The sequence below is a fragment of the Cydia strobilella genome, chromosome 16 (genome assembly GCF_947568885.1).
Source record: "Cydia strobilella chromosome 16, ilCydStro3.1, whole genome shotgun sequence".
NCBI lineage: Eukaryota > Metazoa > Arthropoda > Insecta > Lepidoptera > Tortricidae > Cydia > Cydia strobilella.
The window spans coordinates 8,191,198-8,207,291 of NC_086056.1; the positions used below are offsets into that span (position 1 = coordinate 8,191,198).

The following is a 16,094-nucleotide window of genomic DNA, read 5'->3' on the forward strand; positions in this document are numbered from 1 at the left end:
GTGATTGTAATGACTACGGTAGGTAAGTGCGGCACCGGAATACGCAGGTTATGGTAAGATAAGACTGTGAAATACGAAATACTAGTACAGTGATTATGGCGTAGAGATCCGTTGCAAATAATATGCTCCGTGCTTCAATAATAGCTATTTTAGAAATCAAATTCCAAGCAAGATATTGGGCTAGAGACCTAGAGAATCATATGCACCGAAATATTTATTTTCTGCAAGTGTGATTACAAGCTATAGTTGGTCAAACCAAATTGTCAGTAAATAAGATAAAAAAAAACAATACTCATCCATTTCTTTTGGGTGCTAGTACTAGTGTCAGACAAAGATAGTATGATTCTCTCTGTCTATGTTTGAAATGAGACACTCCTTTGACAAACTATATCTATTTAGTAACCAACGCAAGACATGTAGTGCACGTAAGAGATGTAATAAAATAAGTAAAAAATCTACAAAAACTGTTTCTATTTTTCACGTTTCTTGAGATTTTTTTAATAATACTTTTTAGGGTTTCGTACCTCAAAAGAAAAAAACGCAACCCTTATAGGATCACTCGTGCATCTGTCTGTCTGTCCGTCTGTCACAGCCTATTTTCTCCAAAACTACTTTACCAATTAAGTTGAAATTTGGTATAAATATGTAAGCTTGTGACTCAAAGACGGTCATGTAACGAAAACAAATGAATTTTAAACAAGGGGGCCACTTTTGGGGGGTAAATGAGAAAATTTAAAAATAAAGTTTTTCAAACTATATTGTGTTACATATCAAATGAAAGAGCTCCTTGTGAGAATCTCAAATATTTTTTTTATATTTTAGGATAAACAATTTAAAAGTTATTCAAGAAATTAGGCAAAAAAATTACTATTCCCCCCCTTTATCTCCGAAAGTACTGGGTCTAAAATTTTCAAAAAAAATACACAAAATAGATCTTTATCTATAGATTACAGGAAAATCTATTAGAAATGTGCAGTCAAGCGTGAGTCGGACTTAATTACTTAGTTTTTGATCCGACCCCTACGGGTTTTTTAAAGACATTTGGCTCACCGTTCACATAAAAAATACATTGTTTAAATCGTGTAATGTACGGAACCCTTGGAACGCGAGTCCGACTCGCTCTTGGCCGGTTTTTTTAAAGACATTTCGCTCACGGTTCACATAAAAAATACATTGTTTAAATTGTGTAATGTACGGAACCCTTGGAACGCGAGTCCGATTCGCACTTGGCCGGTTTTTTATGTAAAAACCTACATTTGAAAGTAGTTAGCTCGGCGCTCACTATACTAATGGTATCTAGCCGCCTTTGTTAATTGACTTGCTGAGTCTAACCTCACCGCACGTTCTCGTATCTGTTTTACTCGTACCTAAACACTATAATAAGTGAAGTCTCCAGTTTTCCAGCACTATCGAGCCATTATGGACCTGGCCGTTTCCATTAAGGACCATTGTCCCTTACTGAGGCACTGGCAGCTTTGTTTGTATTGTCTGTAGTGCTGTCCGCCTTTAGGTACCGCACTCTGAAAACAAACACCTGCAGTGATGAGCACAGAACCGCAGCTTGCTAATGGCTGGGAATTTTGCAATTGATGTATTTACCTACCTGACGTTTGTATGCAATAAAAATGAATGCAATTACTTGAAGTTTTGGTATTATTCGCTGTAGAACGTTACGATTATGATCTGGGGTTTTATAATATTTAAAATGCAACCAACAGACCAGTAAATGCCAATGATGTGCTATCGTGTCACCGGTGTCATTTAATGTATTTTTTTTCATCATTTTTACAGATCTAGAATGACATTTACTCTTGTACGTACATTGTAGATCTGTGATTATTTCGAAGCGCGATTAATGTCTTAAGTCTGTCATTCTAGTCAATAAATGTGATATGTGTTTAAATATGCAGTTCGGGTATATTACTGCTGTAATGTAATTTTTGACAAATTAATTATGTGTTCCAGAACGGTTGCTATACTCGTATTATTGCTGATATTTTCGTTATGTGACGGTGACGCCAAGCAGGAACTGTATGTACACAAGTATCTTCATTCACTGAAAGGCAAATCGTACAGAAACCATGCTTTGATCCGTGGTGTCCCTAACGATTTCGAAGATTTAGAGTTCTTCAAGAAACTAGAAAGTTTGTACAATGTCACACTTTGGAAAAAACCTACTTTGGTTCATAATGCAGTGGAGTTTAGTATAAGTCCTGAGAACTTAGCTGAACTCTATAGGGATAATGGGAGACAGCCTATTCATCTTACGACTTTGACGAAGAATATACAAAGGTATTTACTTACGCAAAAATGTACCTATAAGTTTTTACTCAGTTTTATATTATGATACACGTCGTTGACCCGCTAATTTAACAATGTTATCCGATTCTCATAATTGAAATTGGTATTTCAGTGCCTTTGACAAACAAAACGTTCGGCCGTATACTAGAGGAACTATGCAGTCATTTAATTGGCACAGTTACTACCGCCTTGACGACATTTACGACTGGCTCAAAGACCTTAGCGACACATACCCGGATGAAGTCCGATTGCGTACTATTGGAAAGAGTTATGAAAACCGGACAATAATGGCAGTGAAGCTTACGTTAAAGGGATCTATAAGGAGGTAGCTACATTTACTCTCTACATAGCTTTATTATATTTATAATAAGCGGTTATTTCCTGTACCGTATTCGGCAACGGTAAAACCTCGAAGTAACTTGGGAACAGAGTGTCTCGCGACTCGCGACGCGTGATGCGTAACATTCGTTACTTGTTAAATTTAGCAAATCTTGAGTAAACATTTTTTTATGTTAAAAATATAATATACTTAATCTTGATATTATTCATTTATTTACTATGTGAAAACATTTACCTTGTTACAGATCCAAGATTATAGTCGAAGGGGGTTGTCATGGAAATGAATGGATATCTCCAGCGTTTGTAACCTACATGTTACATACATTACTAAATTTCAAAAAGTATGAAAACGAAGAATTGGAGACTATTGCCCTCATGTATTCTTGGGTTTTCGTTCCTGTAATGAACCCAGACGGATATGAGTACGCTCATATGACAGTGAGTCTGTATATTTAACAAATCATTTATTCGTTGCAACTATGATGTTACAAATGTTCTGCAAATAGTAAGTAAGTATAATCATGGAACCTAGAGCGTAGCAATATATTTATACTACTGAAATCTCTTAATATTTTGAAAACAATGACATACTTTTTCGTTTTTCGAAAGAAAAAGGAAATTACTTTTATTAAGATTAAGCAAGTAAAATATATAACAGCGCTGAATACACCGTAATACCGTTTACTATTTCCGACATCAAACATGTTTGTATTTTAACAAAGAGTGATTAATAGTAGAAGTGGAAAAAATATCGTGCCTCGAATTTGACAGCTGAAGTAGATGTCGCTGTCGCACAGTCCCGTTTTATACGGACCGGGTTACGGGTGAATTGTTAAACAACAAAGTTTGATAACCAGGTTTTCACCTGGTTATCAAACTTTTTTGTTTAACAATTCAATACACAAATGTGTCGCTTAACTTCACCTATCCAATACATTCGATCCTCTCAGCAAATATCTACCCTATTACCTTTTCCTAATACCAAAATCGCATAATCTGACAGATGGATTTACCCGAGTTTGAAGTTAGGCGACTCAAATCTTGCATGGCTGTCAAACGCAGTACCATATTTATTTTGGTGCTGGTAGACTTGAGCATTCACTTGTACCTCACTAACTCGCGAACAGAAGAATGTACCAGCCGTTCGTCGAACAATTCGCCGAATCTTCTAAAAAACTGCGAATGCTCGATGTTGTGCTCGAGTTCAAATCTATCAGAACCTTCAAGACTTTACACGTCTTCCATAATCAATGACTATTTGATTTTAGGATCGGTTATGGAGAAAGAATCGCCGTGGTGGTTATGGCGTTGATCTAAATCGAAATTATGGAATCGCTTTTGGGGGTAAGTGTAGTCTAACTTGACCTAACCCTAACTTTTTTAAGGGCCTCCGCAACGTCGCGCGTGTGCACGGAGCGGGCGCACACGGCGGGTGAAATTGTAGGTAAAATCCGCCGCCCTATCTTAATATTGAAGTTTTGTTATTTTAAATTATTTTATGATTTGAAGTTATTATATATGTCTTCCTTCTACTTACTAACAGCTCACTGTCCAGACAAATCTAAGACCGAAAGTCGTGAATATTGCGGTGATAGACCGTTCTCCGAGCCAGAATCCGAAGCCATGTCACTATTTACAAAAGAAAACAGCGATAACTTGGAGTACTACCTGTCCTTCCATTCCTTCGGACAGCACATTATTTTACCTTACTCTTTAACTATGGAGCATAAAGATAACTACAATGTAGCGGTAAGTTTTTATGAGATAACGTGAAAATATACCTACGTAAATCTTATTGGAGCTTAACTTTCATGATATATAAGGTATCCCATCAAAAACATTACATGTAAAAAGATGCAAGTCTCGCAACGCTGTTCTACTACTACAAAAAAAGTTTTGAAATGTAATGTGAAACCAAGTCGGTTAGTTTAGTTAGTGCCAGGGGGTGTTAAAACCGTAAGAATATTAAATAATTTCACGGTTTAGACTCACTTGTTTTAGTCACTCGTAAGAATATTAGATACCTTTATTATTTTAATAATTATAATGACTTGGCAATCGCAATTCAACTCTCTAACTATCACGGTTCATGAGATACAGCCTGCTGACAGACAGACAGACGGACAGAGGAGTCTTAGTAATAGGGTCCCGTTTTTAGCCTTTTGGTACGGAACCCTAAAAAATGAACACAGGGCCACTTGCACCATTCACTAACCCGGGGTTAACCGGTTAAACATGGAGTTACCATGATCAGTACAATTTGACACTGGGTTAATGGTTTTACCGCTTAATCACGGGTTAGTGGGATGGTGCAAGTGGCCCTTAGTTATAGGTATAGCAAGTATTTCGTTCCTAAGAATATTATACGAGATTATAGATGAACAGAAACTTTATAAAGATAAAGATAGTTTATTATTCAAATAGGCATATTACAATGCGCTTATGAACGTCAAATAAAGCTATGCTATTGCTATATATGCTGGGATACTTAACCTTTTGGACGCCAATGACGGATATATCGGCACCGCAGGTCCAACGCCAAAGACGGATTAATCGGTCAAAGACTACAGAGCAACAATGATGTGTATAAAGTTCAATTTCAGTTTTGACACTTCGGTGACGTGGCGTGTTTGTGTTTGACACGGCGTCGAAAAGGTTAAATCTTTATTTGATATTTGAACATTGAACTAAGAATTGTATCAATTCAAACCTGAAATAAATTCCCACAATATTATGTAACTCTGCGCTGAAGCCAAATGTAAATATAAATATATGAATTTAGATAAGGGAACCAAAACAAAACTATTCAAGTCCCCTGCTGTCTGCGTCTCAATTTGGGAATTGAAGATAGCAGAGATAGATATAATGCAGGGAAACTATGGTTTTACTAGAAATATTTGATTCTTTTAGAAAAAGAAGGCTGATAAGATTGCAAGTCGAATACTGGAAAAACATGGTATAGAGTATACTGTTGGCAACACTTACGATATTGAGGGTACGTAGAAATACTTAAAAGTATACAGGCACTGTATAGGTACCTGTATAAAATAGTGACGAATATTTATTTATTTATTACACACATGTGAGTTCTGAACTTCTGATATTATTTATATAAATTAGTTTTCTTGTTATATCATTAAATTGTCTTTACCATCACGGAACAATGGTGTTCCGGACCTTTGGGAGGAGTGCGCGGAGCCGAAGCCAACACGTCAAGTCATTTTTGACACATTAATGAAATGTGAGGGGAACATCGAGCGGATGCTGTCCTTGCCCGTGTCATGGGACGCACGTAGAGACAGCACCCGCCAGGGTGTAAAGACTATTGGAAGTCGATGATAATGTAAAATGAACTGGGCTAATTGGGTGAAAGCGATGGACTAAGTACTGGGCTATGGAATAAATAAACATTAAATTGACTGCTATATCTAAACGCGTTAGTTATTAATTACCTTAAATTGAAATCTGTTCTCTAGGATACCTGGCATCAGGAACAAGCAGTGACTGGGTAAAGAAAGCTTTGCAAGTACCGTGAGTGTTAAGTCAATATTTTACATAAGAACAGCACGTAAAGTTAACAAACAGACAGATTTTCTAAAGCAACACGGCTATATATTTACTTAACTATAGTCGTAAAAAAACTAGGTAAGTATATACTGAAGGAGTTTCTACTTTAAATGTTTTATTTTATTTCACCACCGTCGCTAGAATTCTTATTATGTATTTGAATTCAATTTGCATGGGCACTTTATGAATGACTTAATTCATAATTTGCATTTTTGCTATGCGCTGTACAACAGTCTTATAAATACAAATATTTATTTCAGTTACGTGGCGACCTTTCAGCTTCCCGATACGGGTGTCCACGGATACGCATTGCCCCCGGAGCGAATTTTGCCCGCTTGCCAGGCAACAATGGACGGACTGCTGCTTTTTTTCGATCCGGACATAGCTAAATTCTTAAGAAGTGGCGATAAAAATACACAAGAAAATCGTATCCATGCTACAGTTATCCTACTTTGTAACGTGGCTCTTTGTTTTTTTTTATAGAGTGCATTCATTTTACTTGCACACCACGTAATAAATTATGCACAGCTATTCAATTATTACATAGAATATGTAAATAACGAATTATTTATAGTAAGTAAAATGTATTAAATCATAAAGTAATTAATACATTAAAGCGGGTTACTCACGTATTTTAAGTCGAAAAATACGTGACTGACCCGTTTCAATATATCTAATACCTATGTATGTATCTCACGGTACTTTTGTTTTATTAAAATTTTAGTAAAACGTTGGTGTTTTTGTTATGGATATGATCTGTAATTTTTGGAAGGCATTTTTCTATATATATAGCTAGTCCAGATTAAATTAATAACCTGTTCTTGCAATTAGAATACTCCTACATTTTTGCCGTACCTACTCGGTGTCATACTTTCAAGGGGAATAGGGAGTATTACGCACAACTCTGCGTAGGGGGAGCCACTAGCACATTCAGATCAGAGGGTCTACTACGAAATATGAAGATCGAAATTTCGTTATCTGCGCCTCTCTATCACTCTTGCATATTAGAATGATAGAGAAGCAGACAACGAAATTTAAATTTTTGCGTTTCGCGGTAGGTCCCTGTAAACAAACCGCCATGATGCATCAATATCATATTTATTCGCAACAAATTATCTGTGAAAACTTGTCTACCTTTTGATTTTAGCAGGCGCGAAAACTAGTTTTTGGTTTCAGTATATTACTATTACTAGTTTCAATTTCTAGTACTTAATTTAGAAAACTAGTTCAACCATAGGAAATGGGTTATAAAAAACTCGGCTATACTTTCAACCTCTTTCAATAAAGAAATATGTCAAAAATTTACTCATGATGCCGTGACGGTGTCATCGTGACTTGTTACTTAAGTTATTTAAAGTTTTGAAAGTTGGTTTTAAAATTATATTTGTTTTCTTTATGTCTCATGTGTAATAATAATCAGTAATGTATTTCATAACTGCTGGCTTTTTTATTTTCTTATTAATAACGGGATGTGACAGTACATCTTATAAAAATCATGCGTTGCTCCGTGGCGTTCCGTATGATGAAACGGAGTTGATATTCTTCAAAACACTGGACAAGGCCTACAATGTAATGTGGTGGAAGGAACCAACTTTAGTTCAAAAACCAGTGGAATTCAGCATTAGTCCTCGTAACTTAGCAGAACTCTATAGGGATACGGAGAAGATGAGCGTTCGCTTCATTATTGTGATCAGGAATTTACAGGGGTACGCTAATGAAAGTGTGTACACGGATACAGATATTATGAATATCTAAATAATTCCTTCGGTTTATCAACTTTGCATAATGTGGCCTTCTTATAGTGTCACTGGATAGTATTAGTTAGCTACCTGATTAATTTAAAAAGGATTTTTGATCCTTTCCAGTTCCTAGTTCAATAATGCAAATACATTTGAATTGCTTATAACGTAGCTAAGAAGTAGAGGTACTAATAATGAATAAATACAAATAAATAGAACAGTACGTGCAGATTATGTTTAAATTTGTATTTGTGTTTTTCAGTGCCTTCGATAAACAAAAAGCCAGTCCCTACTTCAGGCGTAACATGGAATCCTTCAACTGGCACAGCTACTATCGCTTAGACGACATTTATGACTGGCTCAAAGATGTTAGCGCTCAATACCCACAGGAGGTGCAGCTTCGAAGGGTTGGCAAAACTCACGAAAACAGAACAATTATATCTGCAAGACTGTCATTGAAAGGATCCATAAACAGGTTAAAAGAATGCAAATTATAAGGAGCTTTGTACGTAAAAAAACCGGCCAAGTGCGAGTCGGACTCGCGCACGAAGGGTTCCGTACCATTACCGCAAAAACAGCAAAAAATCACGTTTCTTGTATGGGAGCCCCACTTAAATATTTATTTTATTCTGTTTTTAGTATTTGCTGTTATAGCGGCAACAGAAATACATCATCTGTAAAAATTTCAACTGTCTAGCTATCTCGGTTCATGAGATACATCCTGGTGACAGACAGACAGTCATCAAGACAATTCTAAAGGGGCCCACTGATTATCAGTCGGCCCATTTAGTATTGTCTTGATGACTTGATGAGTACTAGTTGCCTGTTGAAAGAAAAGTACAGTCAGCTACAAATCTTGTATAAAAATGAAATTTTTGACAAAAAACTTATTTGAATTTGTTTTCGTTACATAATGAATGAAATAGGTAAAAATAAACGGCAATATAAAATTTATTATAAAATATAAAAATGACGAAGAAATAGTTGCATTTCATACTAAGAAAGATTGTTTTAGTTATATGTCATACTGTCAGCAATACTTAGTTCCCAGTAAGACTTGTGTTGTTGACTTGTGTAGTAGTTGTCAGTAAGACTTTGATAAAGTTTTTTGACCAGGTCTTATTCAAGAATTTCAATTTCAATTTATTTATTTCGCTTGAACATACACAGTTGTTATGGTTACATGTCATTGGGATGTTATAGGTACATAGTGTAGCTATTAAGTGTTACATGCATGTATGGTCTACCACAATATGGCATGCAAAATCTTAGACTAACTTAAAATAATAATCTAAATAATCTAATTACAATGTTTTAGGTTAGTTTAATTTTTATACTCTATGTTTAGGTAGTTATTTATTTAATTTTAAATTGTATTTCAATAAAAATTCCTTAAATATTACAATTAAAATGTCAGGTTATCAAAATATTCATTCAGATTATAAAATGGTCTTATTAGTAGAAATGATTTTAATTTCTTGGAAAAGTCAATAATATTATCACATTGCCTAATGTCCTCATTTAAAAATAAATTGTAAAATACAAGGTATATTTTACAATTTATTTTTAAAGGTTGAGTCCTTTACTCAATATTTGTCTTTACAGATCCAAAGTGATAGTGGAAGGAGGTTGCCATGCGCGGGAGTGGTTGTCTCCAGCGGTTGTAACTTACATGTTATATACATTATTAAATGCTAATAAGTATAAAGACCAAGAGCTGGAGCGCATCGCGTACACGTACACTTGGGTTTTTATACCTGTCATGAACCCAGACGGATATGAATATAGCCATACAACGGTAAATTCTAATGCCTGATTAATGGGGTTGGCAACTGTCAAAGGTTTGCATAGATGGCGCCACCATAGCTTGCCCCTTTTTCTATGAGATTTGGCTTAAAGGGGTGGCATCCAGGGCATAAAATTCCTTTAAAAAAAAACAACAATTTGACACAATTCTAGGGATTGACAGGGTGCTGATGCCATCTGCTAAATATTTCGGCCGGCCAACCTCATTGCGTATTCAAAATATAAGTAAAATTTAAACGGCAAAAATCCTCACTGAATTGTTTAAAATTCATGTTTCTTTCTGGGCTTTTTACTCGGTATCAGACTCGCTATGAAGATTTTCTGATTTTCCTCCTAGGGTAAAAAAAAACTAAAATAAAGCAGACCTATTTTTTGAAGCATAAAACACTTTTTGACTACACCAGCTCTTAAATGCTCTTTTTATTCTTCAAAAACGGATGAGAAAGGTGCATTTTATCCACAAGTGTTAAAAAATTATGATGCAAATTTTACGTTGTTTCCTTTATTTGTTTTACATGGGAGCAAAGTTATTGTTTAACTCCTCGTGCTAATATTGATACGCGCAAGCGAAAGATTCTAATATAGAACTTAAAGCGTAGTGAAGCGGTTCGTAAAGTAAAAGCTTGAGCGTTTCGAGGGATTCAAGGCACGAGGGTTAAACAAACTTTGCTATTTATCATTGAATTCAAATCATCATTTAAAAGTCAATTCTACCAGCCAACATGAGAACACAACTAAAATTTTGCATAAAACTACTTTGCCACTCTTTTGAACAAAATGCAACTTTCTATTAGTTTTTGATGAGAGCATTGAGAGCCTTTACGAGCTGGTGTGGTGAAAATAACTATTTCATATTGCATTTTAGGATCGCTTATGGAGAAAAAATCGTCGTCCTGGCGGTGGTGTAGATTTAAATCGAAACTACGGTATTGCATTTGGAAGTAAGTGTCATTCACGTACGTTGGAAGTAAGAGGCAACATAGCTCTAAATATCTCCATTTACATTATCTTCTTAACTAGTTGAAGAACCTAATTCCTGTGTAACTTTCCAACAACAATACTAATAAAAACCCTCCAACCTAGGTCACGGTGCAAGTACATATCCAACCAGCATCCAATATTGTGGTGACAGTGCTTTTTCCGAACCGGAGACATATTCAATGGCAACTATGGCAAGGGAACATAGACACAAATTAGAATACTACATTTCGTTTCACTCTTATGGCCAGTTTTTAATCATACCTTACGCACATTTGATAGAACATGAGGATAACTATGACAAAGTGGTAGGCTACCCTTGTTTTTTAAACTAAAGTCTTTGTTTTTGCATAAAAAGTCTGATTCAACACAACATTGTTACTAATTTCAGAAAAAAATGGCCGATAAGGCGGCTGAACGAATGAAAGTAAATCACGGGATTACATACAAATCAGGCACTGCTTACGAAACAGTGGGTAAGTAATACAATAAAATTTTAACAGTCACTTTGTTTTAACTGGTAGTGATTCTGCCTTCTCAGCACTGGTGGCCATGGGATCGAATCCCGAATCTTGACGTCTTTTTATGAAAAATATTAAAAAAACGCTTTAAAAAAAATTGTTTATATTACTTATGAAAGCAATGGAATGTAAAAGATCGTATACGATTTATAATTGTAACATATTTGCTGTGACTTATTTTTCAAAAGTGATCTTTAATAAAAAGACACGTCAAGATCGCTTACCTTCTTTATAATGCTAAAAAAACGAACTATAGTCATGGTTAAATACCAATCCTCGACTGTAGGTATTTTAAAGTCACTTAATAGTTTTGTCATTTAACAATACCTACAGACTATCTTTCAGAGAAAATTTTGAACAAATTAAAAGATTGTATTGTCTTCGGTTACCGCGATAGTTACTCATGAAATAAAACTACCCGTAGCCACCCGTTGACCACGAACGCTGTAAAGGGTTCGAAACGTCGGGATGTATTATAAATTCAATATACGCGATATAATCCGTTTTCATAGTTTTATTTCAAATTAAAAGATTGTCAAAGTAAACATTAAAGCTCATTTTTTTCAGGATACTTGGCGTCTGGAACGAGTAGTGACTGGGTGAAGAGAGCCTTAAATGTTTCGTAAGTGTGCTAGTTCATATTATACACAACTGGTATGATATTGTTTTGAGTGTATGATGGTCTTAGAAATAAAAATAGGTGATCTGCAAGGTGATAAGAAAACTTTACTAAGACTCTTACAACTTCAAAACGCAAAACTAATCATCCTCCAATAGTTCTCAATAACATCCCAATTCAGCAAGTTGAAGGTTTTAAATATTCTACTCCAGACTTCAGACAGCCCTTTATGGAAGTGAAACGTGGACAATGACCCTAAGAGATAGATATAGAATATAAATACGTGTATCCTGACTGACTCATCAACACAGAGCTGAAACTACAAAAGCTAGAAAGTTGAAGTTATAATTTGCACTTATAATGTGTACAAGAAATATAAGCGATTTTGAAGCTTCAAGAAACATTAAGTAGGTCTTTCACTCGTTTGTCGTACAAAATACCCATAAAATCGAATAATTTGTACTCAAGAATATTTATTAGACAAGCGAAAAAAATATTGAATTCGGGGCTTGAAACTTCGTAGTTTGTGACAAACAAATCTCATGCGTTGTACTTATAATGATTAACCGTCCCTACTGCTATCTTTTGCTGCATAATGTTGTAGATGCTTATGTAGACAACTTCATATACTTTAGCTTTACCATAAGTAACAACGGGTCCTGTGAGACGGAAATCCGCAGAAGAATCGGAATGGCCAAGGGAGCCATGGCGCAGCTTGAGAAAGTATGGAAGGACAGAAACATCTCTACCAACACCAAGAGTACTTTAGTTCGGACTCTAGTTTTCTCCATTTTCACATATGGCGCAGAGACATGGACCCTTAGGAAAGCTGACCCTTACAGAATTGATGCCTTCGAGATGTGGTGTTGGAGGAGGATGCTGAACATACACTGGACAGCGCGCCGCACTAATGCATCGATCCTTGATGAACTGAACATCACAACCAGGCTGTCCACTGTCTGCTTACGCAAAGTGCTTGTGTATTTTGGCCACATTGCCACGAAGGACAGTGATAACCTGGAAAAGCTGGTAATCACTGGTAAAATCGAAGGCGATAGGCCGAGACGCAGGAGCCCAATGCGGTGGACAGACCTAATCCGCTCAGCCCTTGATGTAACGCTCCACGGTGCCCTATAGTCGGCGACAGACAGAAAGAGGTGGCGGCAAATTGTTCAAGAGAAGCTGCTCCCTAGAAGTGACCACGACCCTCAGTGATAAGGAAACCGATGCAAGGAGAAGGAGATGCTTATGTAGAATATGATAACCACCAACATACAAATCAACGAGTATGGAGTCGCGGGACAGCTAGTAAATTATAACTTTAAGTATAGGGTGGGCCAGTGATAAATTCTCTTTTCGTATCGACGTCTTTCGTTTAAATGTATTTATCATTGGCCCACCCTATATAATAAACATAAACATTCCCAATTGTAAAAAAAAAGTGTACCCTGTGTACATCTTTATATAAAATGACCCAATTGCAGCTCTTGTTTTACTCCTGGCTATAGTATTTTTCAAACTCGGTGGGTAGGGTGACAAGTGTCATCTGCATATAATTTATAACCTAATAACGCCAAATCTAGCAAAAGTGTATTGAAATAACACCTGTCAGCGTACCCATCGAGTTTGAAAAATACTATAGGAACTGGTATAAAACAGTTCGTAATATTTATATTGTTTTTCAGTTATGTTTTTACAATTGAGCTCCCCGACACGGGGGCCCACGGCTACGCCCTGCCGCCAGGTCGCATCCTGCCCTCCTGCCAGGCCATTATGGACGGCCTGCTAGATATCTTTACTCCCCAATCTAAAAGATTCTTGAGATTGCATGACAGCGCCGCAGGGAAAAATCGACTATGTGTTAAAGTTATATTTTTTTGTAACATGTTTCTGTATGTTATGATATATGCAATAAATTATTTGTGTTAAAGTTAAAACTTATCGCTGATGTTTTATACTTATTATCACACATAAGTACAGCACTTGTCAGTGAGGCAATTTATCTCTCTCTCTTTTTAAACTTTTCTTTGACAGTGTGATAAATTCTTTTTTATTAGTTGCACAGTACAGATTGTACAGTAAGCTGCAAAAATGCATGGACAATTTATGAATGAAATTGAAATTACCCTTAAACCTTTATGATAAAATTTATTCATAAAGTGTCCAAGTACTTTTGCAGCTGGGTACGTTCTTCTTAAACTTCTTGTAAAAACCCTACTCTTAGCATTTTCACATTGTCCTATCCGATATCGGATGTCGGAAGGAAATAAAGTATAAGATATAAGTATGTGTTTCTCTGTATTTATTTATGCATTTAGGATTATGCCTATTATGTACCTACCCAATTTTGTGAATGAATTGTATCAAATTGTATATACTTATGAAACTTGACATGTAAAATACTATGTTTTATCAATGAGGATATAATAATATAGAGCGGTACTGTCATAGTAAATTTTGTAACCACTGTAAATTCACTGCCATCTATCGACATACTTTGAAACTAAAAATGAAGATTTATAAAAATACGTTAAAATGTATTTAAATATGGATAAATGATTTTTTTATTTGCATTAATTATTTTTAAATGATTTTGACCCATGTTCTTTCACTGATATGCGTTAAAATTATAAATAACAAACGAAACCATCAACGCCCTCTATACGAGAGTAGGCCAAAACTAGTGGCGCCATGTAATCGAGAATCAAATTTTCGTGATTTTCGAGGCACGTTTTTTCCTTAGACTGTATCCATCTATTACGGAGTTATATCTATCTTTGGTTTTATGAATAAATGCTTGAATCTTGATTCTACATCCGACATCCGATCGGACAATGTGAAAACGCTCTTAGTCTGTTTATGAACGACAGTAATTACTTTTTAAACTCAATTTGGCTCTCAATAATGACTCTTAAATTGGACATTACCATTTACCCAACGCGAACCCCATAATTTGATAATGTAAAAAGTTTGAAGGTAAGTACAGTAACTGTACTACCTTCAAACTGTTTGCGTGAGATCGGATCGAGTCCGCTCCATTTGCTCTTACACGCAGCTCTACCAATTATTTAATTAACTACGTACCCTTTTCGGGGTCCCTTTGTTTGACATCATTATTGAAAGTCATAATGTAATGATTGTCATATTATTATTATCATTAGTCATAATTCTGAAACCGTTAACTTTTCAGGATTTTCCTCACGTTATCTAATAGATAGGTTAGGTTAGGTTTGTTTTATGGCAATCCTGAAAAGTTACCGGTTTCTGAGAAAAAACAAATTATGACTAACGAAAATGTGGACAAACATAACTAACCAATGACTTAAAACTATATGGGAAACAATAGAGACCCTTCTTTTTCATATGTTTATATTGAAACATTAATACCTGCATGTAAGGACATATTACATATTGCATTAAAAACATCAATTTAGATTACTACGTAATTCCAAAATTTTTAAATGTAAGGGAAAATTTAAAAATGTACACCTCCGGCAGGATTCGAACCTGCGACCATTGGAACACCGGTCTAATCGCTTCTGCCAACTGAGCCACGGAGGCCTACCAGACGCACTCAGACGTTTCTGCTCCATAAAAAATTCTATGTAATTGTTACATTACCTATGATTAATACTTTACGTATAGTACTAGAGCTTAGGGTTGTTTAAATTAGCAAATCGCTAACCATTCGGCTTGGTCATATTCATATAGAATACGCCTAATAAACGCAAATGAATAAGTCTTAAAAGTCCAACCCTTCCGCAACCATTATGCTACCGACCTATGCAAGACCAACACGTAGGACAAAAAACTTACATCTGCCAAGAATTAGACGTTTGTGGAGTGATGGGAGAAATTCTCACCATATCACGATCAGAGTGGCTTATGAATTTTATGAAAAAGTATAAAAGATAAATTATAATAATTTCTGATTTAAACTTTTACGATTTCTACACATTATTACATTGTAAAACCGGACTTAATCGCGTATTTAAGTTTTAAGATTTACTCCGATGTTTCGAGGACGGCGTTGTCCCCGTGGTCTCGGAGGTAAATCTTAAAACTTAAATATGCGTTTAAGTCCCGTTTTACAATTTAATAAATTATAATTATATATCATAATCGATTGTAGGTAGCACTGTAAGCGACTGTAAAATATTAATTAATAAAAACATAATCGTTAACACGATATTTGTGTGGAAATCTGCAATACTGGTCCATCTA

At 35.6% G+C, this 16,094-nt stretch overlaps 2 protein-coding genes and 1 non-coding gene across 8 annotated transcripts in view; 1 reads left to right on the forward strand and 2 right to left on the reverse strand.

Moving 5' to 3' along the window:
• LOC134748443 (uncharacterized) overlaps positions 1 to 16,094 on the reverse strand; it is a 461,636-nt gene that overhangs the window by 91,428 nt on the left and 354,114 nt on the right. The gene's annotated exons all lie outside the window — the stretch shown is intronic.
• On the forward strand, positions 7,571 to 13,807 carry LOC134748451 (zinc carboxypeptidase). Of its 3 annotated transcripts, none has more exons than XM_063683247.1 (8): positions 7,571 to 7,927; positions 8,209 to 8,421; positions 9,552 to 9,744; positions 10,618 to 10,693; positions 10,836 to 11,038; positions 11,122 to 11,206; positions 11,819 to 11,873; positions 13,556 to 13,807. In XM_063683247.1, the coding sequence occupies exons 2-8, from the start codon at positions 8,252 to 8,254 to the stop codon at positions 13,797 to 13,799; spliced, it is 1,026 nt and encodes a 341-aa protein (XP_063539317.1). In that variant the 5' UTR covers positions 7,571 to 7,927; positions 8,209 to 8,251; the 3' UTR covers positions 13,800 to 13,807. The 3 variants fall into 3 exon arrangements, with proteins under 3 accessions (XP_063539317.1, XP_063539315.1, XP_063539316.1); XM_063683245.1 differs by having other exon boundaries at positions 7,571 to 7,913; XM_063683246.1 differs by having other exon boundaries at positions 7,571 to 7,913; positions 11,122 to 11,210; positions 13,556 to 13,683.
• Positions 15,357 to 15,431, reverse strand: Trnat-ggu (transfer RNA threonine (anticodon GGU)). The gene has a single exon. It is a non-coding gene; the product is annotated as a tRNA-Thr (tRNA).